Source organism: Oncorhynchus gorbuscha, linkage group LG15 (assembly GCF_021184085.1).
Source record: "Oncorhynchus gorbuscha isolate QuinsamMale2020 ecotype Even-year linkage group LG15, OgorEven_v1.0, whole genome shotgun sequence".
NCBI lineage: Eukaryota > Metazoa > Chordata > Actinopteri > Salmoniformes > Salmonidae > Oncorhynchus > Oncorhynchus gorbuscha.
This window is the reverse complement of record NC_060187.1, coordinates 75,882,162-75,891,403: the sequence shown is the minus strand read 5'-3', so window position 1 is coordinate 75,891,403 and position 9,242 is coordinate 75,882,162. Positions and strand designations below refer to the sequence as shown.

The 9,242-nt window shown below is 43.2% G+C and overlaps 1 protein-coding gene across 1 annotated transcript; it reads left to right on the top strand.

Annotated features, from left to right (window-relative positions):
• Nucleotides 1–5,144: 5,144 nt before the first annotated feature.
• Nucleotides 5,145–7,213, top strand: LOC123998053 (trypsin-2). The gene is made up of 6 exons (XM_046302887.1): nt 5,145–5,267; nt 5,443–5,593; nt 5,729–5,979; nt 6,263–6,399; nt 6,564–6,665; nt 6,852–7,213. Exons 1-6 carry the CDS (start codon nt 5,192–5,194, stop codon nt 6,897–6,899), a joined length of 765 nt encoding a protein of 254 aa, XP_046158843.1. The 5' UTR covers nt 5,145–5,191; the 3' UTR covers nt 6,900–7,213.
• Nucleotides 7,214–9,242: the final 2,029 nt, after the last annotated feature.

The window sequence follows — 9,242 nt, the reverse complement described above, 5'->3', positions numbered from 1 at the left end:
ATTCCCCTCGCTAAACTTCCTTCCGCTAAGGAGACGGCACAAATCATTATCGAGAATGTATTCAGAATTCATGGCCTCCCGTTAGACGCCGTTTCAGACAGAGGCCCGCAATTCACGTCACAGTTTTGGAGGGAGTTCTGTCGTTTGATTGGTGCGTCCGTCAGTCTCTCTTCCGGGTTTCATCCCCAGTCTAACGGTCAAGCAGAGAGGGCCAATCAGACGATTGGTCGCATACTACGCAGCCTTTCTTTCAGAAACCCTGCGTCTTGGGCAGAACAGCTCCCCTGGGCAGAATACGCTCACAATTCGCTTCCTTCGTCTGCTACCGGGTTATCTCCGTTTCAGAGTAGTCTGGGTTACCAGCCTCCTCTGTTCTCATCCCAGCTTGCCGAGTCCAGCGTTCCCTCCGCTCAAGCGTTTGTCCAACGTTGTGAGCGCACCTGGAGGAGGGTGAGGTCTGCACTTTGCCGTTACAGGGCACAGACTGTGAGAGCCGCCAATAAACGCAGGATTAAGAGTCCAAGGTATTGTTGCGGCCAGAGAGTGTGGCTTTCCACTCGCAACCTTCCTCTTACGACAGCTTCTCGTAAGTTGACTCCGCGGTTCATTGGTCCGTTCCGTGTCTCCCAGGTCGTCAATCCTGTCGCTGTGCGACTGCTTCTTCCGCGACATCTTCGTCGCGTCCATCCTGTCTTCCATGTCTCCTGTGTCAAGCCCTTTCTTCGCACCCCCGTTCGTCTTCCCTCCCCCCTCCCGTCCTTGTCGAGAGCGCACCTATTTACAAGGTACATAAGATCATGGACATGCGTTCTCGGGGACGGGGTCACCAATACTTAGTGGATTGGGAGGGTTACGGTCCTGAGGAGAGGAGTTGGGTTCCGTCTCGGGACGTGCTGGACCGTTCACTCATTGATGATTTCCTCCGTTGCCGCCAGGATTCCTCCTCGAGTGCGCCAGGAGGCGCTCGGTGAGTGGGGGGTACTGTCATGTTTTGTCATTTATTATCTTGTCTTGTCCCTGTGCTTCCCATTCTATTCGTTTCCCTCTGCTGGTCTTATTAGGTTCTTTCCCTCTTTCTATCCCTCTCTCTCCCTCTCTCACTCTCTCGCTCTCTCTTCTCTCTATCGTTCCGTTCCTGCTCCCAGCTGTTCCTATTCCCCTAATCAATCATTTAGTCTTCCCACACCTGTTCCCGATCCTTTCCCCTGATTAGAGTCCCTATTTCTTCCTTTGTGTTCCGTTCCTGTCCTGTCGGTTCCTTGTCTAGAATTCACCGTGCTGTGTTTGTGTATCGCCCTGTCGTGTCGTGTTTTCCTCAGATGCTGCGTGGTGAGCAGGTGTCTGAGTCTGTCTGGTTCAAGTGCCTTCCCGAGGCAACCTGCTGTTCACCTGCTGTTCAAGATCGAGTCTCCAGTTTGTCCTCGTCATTTCGAGTGAAAGTTGTGTTTTTTGTTTGTATTTACTTTACTGGATTAAAGACTCTGTTTTCGCCAAGTCGCTTTTGGGTCCTCTTTCACCTGCATGACATAGGGTACCATGACACAATGAATTCACCCCCTGTATCCTTTAGAAAGAAAAACAGTATATTCTTGATCCATACTTTAACAATTTGCTAGTGGTTCCTAGTTTCTCTGGTGTTTACTAGTAAAACTACTTGACATGAGAAGATAGAAAGACCTTTACAAAGATTTCTAAGGACAGTGAAAGTACAAACACAACAGAAAAAGGGTTTTCGTGTTAAATGCTTTATTTGTCATGAAAACATATGTGGATGTTGAACTGCACAGGATGTTGTAGAGGTGTGGGACTATTGAATGACCAAAGCTAGGATCAGACTTAGTAGGTGGCCATGGTGCTGGTCAGCAAGTCATTAAAGATGCACACCTAGAGAAGGAGAAGGGAGACATCAGTGGACACAGGGCCAAGTCACTGTAAACCTGGGATGACGTTGGTATTATTGAAGTTAGAAACATGTAGTTGTGACAGGGATGAGCCAGTGGTCTAATAAAGGCTTTATCCCACAAACTTAGCAGCAGAAGCCTATATTCTTACCTTGGCATAGACACCGTGGTTATCAGTGCTGGGCACAGCCCTATCCCCAGGACACAATACCCTGAAGCTGACCGTTGCACACCACAGGGCCACCGGGGTCACCCTGATAGAGAGACGATGAGAGATTTACTTCACTGTTTCTCTATACTGTATTTTCGGTCAGACAACAACCACCCGAGCCACTGCCTGTTCACCCCGCTATCATCCAGAAGGCGAGGTCAGTAGCAGGGACCGAGAGACTGAAAAACAGCTTCTATCTCAAGGCCATCAGACTGTTAAACAGCCACCACTAACATTGAGTGGCTGCTGCCAACATACTGACTCAACTCCAGCCACTTTAATGATGGAAATGGATGTAACAATGCCACTTAATATGTTTACATACCCTACATTACTCATCTCATATGTATATGTATATACTGTACTCTATATCATCTACTGCATCTTGCCATCTTTATGTAAGACATGTATCACTAGCCACTTTAAACTATGCCACTTTGTTTATATACCCTACATTACTCATGTATATACTGTACTCTATACCATCTACTGTATCTTGCCTATGCTGTTCTGTACCATCACTCATTCATATATCTTTATGTACATATTATTTATCCCTTTACACTTGTGTATAAGGTAGTAGTTGTGGAATTGTTAGGTTAGATTACTCGTTGGTTATTACTGCACTGTCGGGACTAGAAGCACAAGCATTACGCTACACTCGCATTAACATCTGCTAACCATGTGTATGTGACAAATAACATTTGATTTGATTTAATAGTTTTCATAAGCTGGTCAGTAGTACCTGGCAAGAGTCCAGCACAGAACATGGCGTTAGTGATCATGCCACATGACACAGGTAATTTGTCCAACAATTGTTTACAGACAGATTATTTCACTTATAATTCACTGTATCACAATTCCAGTGTGTCAGAAGGTTACATACACTAAGTTGACTGTGCCTTTTAAACAGCTTGGAAAATTCCAGAAAATTATGTCATGGCTTTAGAAGCTTCTGATAGGCTAGTTTACCTCATTTGAGTCAATTGGAGGTGTACCTATGGATGTATTTCAAGGCCTACCTTCAAACTCAGTGCCTCTTTGCTTGACATCATGGGGAAAATCAAAATAAATCAGCCAAGACCTCAGAAAAAAATTGTAGACCTCCACAAGTCTGGTTCATCCTTAGGAGCAGTTTCCAAATGCCTGAAAGTACCACGTTCATCTGTACAAAAAATAGTACACAAGTATAAACACCATGGGATAACGCAGCCGTCATACCGCTCAGGAAGGAGACGCGTTCTGTCTCCTAGAGATGAATGTGCTTTGGTGCGAAAAGTGCAAATTCATCCCAGAACAACAGCAAAGGACCTTGTGAAGATGCTGGAGGAAACAAGTACAAAAGTATCTATATCCACAGTAAAATGAGTCCTATATTAACATAACCTGAAAGGCTGCTCAGCAAGGAAGAAGCCACTGCTCCAAAACCGCCATAAAAAAAAGCCTGAGGAGAGTGCATAATTTTATACATGCCAAGTTATTAATAAACATATTAGGCACATTTGGGCAGTCTTGACACATTTTTAACAGAAATGCAATGGTTCATTGGATCAGACTAAAACTTTGCACATACACTGCTGCCAACTAGTGGACAAAATCTACATTGCACCTGGACTGGAATAATACATTATGGCCTTTCTCTTGCATTTCAAAGATGATGGTACCAAGAAATACAAATTAGTGTTTTTTTTTCTTCTTTGTATCATCTTTTACAGATCTATTCTGTTATATTCTCCTTCATTCCTTCCACATTTCCACAAACTTCAAAGTGTTTCCTTTCAAATGGTACCAAGAATATGCATATCCTTGCTTCAGGGCCTGAGCTACAGGCAGTTAGATGTCGGTATGTCATTTTAGGCAAAAAAATGTTAAAAAAGGGTTGTATCCTTTTTTATGAGCATGGCCTTATTTCTATTACAGCATATTGGATGACTGTCATTCATATTCCATTCATCTATCTTAATGTAACAGCGGTAGGTTAAGGCTACTACATGATACTCAAATGTCCCTATACCCATCATGAGATTGCTACAACCTAGTCTATAAATGAAAGTTTACATTGTAGGTGCATAGGTTGAGAGAAATTTGAGTTATCAAGTTGACAGACGTCAACACATTCAACACTGCCTTGCCTGCATCTAGGGATGTGGACATACATTTAGGGTTATGGTTGAGCCAGGATGTGGACATGAAGTTAGGGTTATGGTTAGAGTTATGGGTAAGGGTTGAGCCGGGGTGTAGACTAGTGTCAACCACAGGAGATTATGGCACCTTAATTGGAGATCGTGAGATCAAGAGATCGTGGCACCTTACTCTATTAGTGTAATGGTATCAAATACATCAAACACATGGTTTCCATTTGCTCTGTTCCAGCCATTATTATGAGCCGTCCTCCCCTCAGCAGCCTCCATTCCTGTCAAAGTACAACTATTTATTTAAAACTTGTGTTAATACCAAATATAATACATTACACTACCCGAGTGTGTGCTTACGTTGAGTGTTTTACTGTATATTAACTGCATACAGTATAACTTATGTAATGAACTCATGGTCATATAAGGTATACAGAGTTTATTTTTAAGACAGCCTTGTATGACTTTTCAACAAAACCCCATAAACCCAGTTTGCTTGTTTACAAAGCTAAATTTGACCTTGTGAGCAGCAAAGTTGTGTTTGTCGACTTCTCCAAGAGAATACCACCGTGTGAACCACACAGCTGTGTTGCAGTCATGTTGAGGTAAAGATACAGTATGAACTGCAGAGAATACTGGCCATCTCAAACTGGCAGTTGTAGTGCACTGTACATTTATCACTGTCTCCTGTAAGAAATTCAATCAAATGCAGATGGTAAGAACCTGCACACAGATGGTAAGAACCTGCACAAAAAAAGGAAAACGTATATTTAGCTTCATGCTGCCTTTAGGGTCAACTTTATACCAATCCAAGATGGAAAATGCTTTGTCATAATGCTGACCTTGGCAGTGCACCTTTTGCCTCTGATTGGATTTCTGTTGACCAATCAAACAGTTCCATTAAACGGGGCGGCACAACCAATTCTGCATATATACCAGAGGTGCAGATGAACCCCTTTCATCGACAGGATCATACAGCAACCATGATTTCTCTGGTCTTCGTTCTGCTCATTGGAGCCGCTTGTGAGTATAATAATGACCATAGAAAAAGAACAGGACTGTGTAATGACACTAACATCACAAATGTGTTTTTTTGACGTAATTAAGAAATATGTTGTTGTTTTATCATAGTGCTATGTTTTTCCATCTCAAAAGCTGAGGTAATATAGCTAAGAATATGCCTGCTCTCTGTTTACAGTCGCAACGGAGGATGACAAGATCGTTGGAGGGTATGAGTGCAAGGCCTACTCCCAGCCCCACCAGGTGTCTCTGAACTCTGGGTACCACTTCTGTGGTGGCTCCTTGGTCAATGAGAATTGGGTTGTGTCTGCTGCTCACTGCTACAAGTCGTAAGTACACTCCCAAGGGAACTACTAGCAACATATTGAGTCAATAACAGCTAGCCACAATTTGATAAGCTTAACTTTTGTGAAACTTAAGGGCACAAGTGAACTCCACATTCACATGAACTCTCTCTCTTTCAGCCGTGTGGAGGTGCGTCTGGGCGAGCACAACATCAAGGTGACTGAGGGTAGCGAGCAGTTCATCTCTTCATCCCGCGTGATCCGTCACCCCAACTACAGCTCCTACAACATCAACAATGACATCATGCTGATCAAGCTGAGCAAGCCTGCCACCCTCAACACCTACGTGCAGCCTGTTGCTCTGCCCAGCAGCTGTGCCCCCGCGGGCACCATGTGTACCGTCTCTGGATGGGGCAACACCATGAGCTCCAGTGAGTGCAGAACCTGGGTCAAAGGTTGCATGTGCCAGTTGGTCATCTTCATGGTGACTGAGTGTGTTTACAGGCATTGAAAATATACTATTAGAATCACAATGCCATTATATATAATAACTCTCCTCCTTCTACCATAACTCTCCTTCTACCATAACTCTCCTCCTTCTACCATAACTCCTCCTTCTACCATAACTCTCCTCCTTCTACCATAACTCTCCTCCTTCTACCATAACTCTCCTCCTCTCTCTCTCCATTCCTCTCTGTCTGCTTTTCCTTACAGCCGCTGACAAGAACAAGCTTCAGTGCCTGAACATCCCCATCCTGTCCTACAGCGACTGTAACAACTCCTACCCTGGCATGATCACCAACGCCATGTTCTGCGCTGGATACCTGGAGGGAGGCAAGGACTCTTGCCAGGTACTTACCACACTGACCTCAATTCAGTGGTACCACAATGATGTCTTTAAATGTACTTTTTTAGTTCAATTAATACAGAAATATGAGTTGTATATAACTCTTTCTTTCTCTCTCTCTCTTTTTGCCTTCCTTCTTCCCTCTCTCTCTCTCTCTCTCTCTCTCAGGGTGACTCTGGTGGCCCTGTGGTGTGCAACGGTGAGCTCCAGGGTGTTGTGTCCTGGGGTTACGGCTGTGCCGAGCCCGGTAACCCCGGTGTCTACGCCAAGGTAAGACAGAAAAATTGTTTTCATGTTGTGTTTGAGGAAAACATCAACATTCATACATCACTGTGACATCACTTGGTTTCCCAAAAGAAAAAGACATTGAGTCTATAAAACATTGATTGATGGTTCTCATGCTGCCTCCCATTGAGTGTGTCCACTAATGTCTCCCTTCTTCTTCTCTTCCTCCAGGTGTGCATCTTCAATGACTGGCTGACCAGCACCATGGCCACCTACTAAGTCTGATCCTAGCTTCGGTCCTCCAGCATGGTCCCAGAACTCTACAACATCCTGTGCAGTTCAACATCTAACTTTTATACTGGAGATGAAATACTAATGACAAATTAAATATTTAACATAATTTCAGTCTACTGAGTATTTTTCCCAAAGATAACTAAAAAGTGAATATACTCTCGAAGGTCCTTCTTACATGACCGCAGCAGAGAGCACATATTCATGTATGACATTAAATATTTTGTTCTGTATAGCATCAGGAGAGTGTTGATTGCAAGTGGAATGTTAATAAATGCTGGAATTATATCAGCTAAAAGCTATGGTCTGTGATTGGTACATATATTTCTTGACTTTTAAATAAACGCTGATTTTTGAAGAGTATAATGTATAAATGCCTCAGGAGCTCAGGTAATCTGTCGTACCCCATCAGACACTCAAACTGGACAGTTTTATCTCCATCTCTTCATTCAAAGACTCAATCATGGACACACTTACTGACAGTTGTGGCTGCTTCGCGTGATGTATTGTTGTTGTCTCTACCTTCTTGCCCTTTGTGCTGTTGTCTGTGCCCAATAATCTTTGTACCATGTTGTGTTGTCATGTGTTGCTGCCTTGCTATGCTGTTGTCTAAGGTCTCTCTTTACGTAGTGTTGTCTCTCTTGTCGTCGTGTGTTTTGTCCTGTATTTTTATAGCATTTTTTATTTTTAATCCCAGCCCCCGTCCCCTCAGGAGGCCTTTTGCCTTTTGGTAGGCCGTCATTGTAAATAAGAATTTGTTCTTAACTGACTTGCCTAGTTAAATCCAATTTAAATCATAATAAAAGAATGCAACATATTTTACTCCATTGTTTGTAAACAATGTAATTTGTAAACAAACACTGACTTCGAAATATGGGTCATGATTCAATCATATGTACATTGTTGACAAGCGCATTGCTCTGTTGATCATTTTGCTTTATAAAGACAATTTACTACTCTCTATAGCCCTCAACTCTAGAATAGAAAACCAGCAGGTTCTGGACATTGTAGGGTAAGAGTTGAATACCCCTGCTCTATAGCAATCATTAAGACAAATTAGATTTTTTATTTGGGTGAGCTATCCCTTTAACAAATTAAACTGTTAGGAGGAATTATATCTGGACATCCTTATATTGGAAATGTAATATATCACATTTTCTATTTCAGCGCAAACATTAGTTAAGTATTCTATGGGGTTATGGTTGCATACAGTTCAGAGAGAAGTGATGTGTTACAACTGTAACCTGTGTGAGATGCAGTGGTGGGCAGTCAGGGCCAGCAAGGTCTTCTCTGCTGGCCATCATCAGAATATCATTTAAAAAATATATATTTTCCCACAAATATGTATTAAATTATACCCCAGAGTAAGAGTTATACTCTTCATTTCATAACTTTCCTCTTGGTTGCACTGCTTTCAACCCCAGGTTGAGATTTGGAGGGCTGGTCTTTACGTTAGATCTTTTATCCAATCATATTCAGCCATCATGTGTTGCCAGGGGTCTAAAATCTGCCCTCAGGCCTTCAGAATCAACAGTGCGGGCACTTGTAGCTAAAAGTGAATGAAAATGGGGGGACTTAAAGTTAAAAGTTTGTGGACCAGAATGGATAGAAGAAGAATATGAATATAACTATGTTGCACTCGACTATGTTCTTGCCTATTAGTTGAACTGTACTGTATTGAACTCTTCCCCTGCAATTCTCTGAATACAAATGTACATTTCAAGGTATAACCACGCAACACCTGGTTATACTGTGTTTCTGTCTAAATGTATAGTGTCTAGAGCCATGGCATCATAATGATGGTAATAAGAGGTGGATTAATTCGGGTGGGACTCTGTAGGACCTCACTGAAGGCACAGGCCCCAGGCACGCCACTGGTGAGATGGCTAGCTAGTTAGCGGTGCACGCTAGTAACATTTCAATTTGTGAAGTCACTCGCTCTGAGAACTTGAAGTACTGTAGTTGTTTCCCTTGCTCAGCAAGGGCTGTGGCTTTTGTGGAGCGATAGGTAGCAATGCTTCGTGGGAGGCAAGTGTCAATGTGTTTAGAGGGTCCCTGGTTCAAGTCCAGGGTGGGGTGAGGAGAGGGACCGAAGCAAAACTGTTACATTGGTGCTGTGAGGTAACTTGCACAATAACTGAAGGCAGCTGGGGATGATGTAGCGGTAGGATCACTGGGATGCTGCGGGTTGAGTAGCGAGCTGTACTGACTAGTTTCTCTAGCCAGCATGTTGTTCGTCTGTCCCTTGAGGAGGATAACAAATCCGATGAACCACAACATTAAACAAGTATAGGGAGTGAAATGGAGTTGGCTATACTCATACTGCCCCGG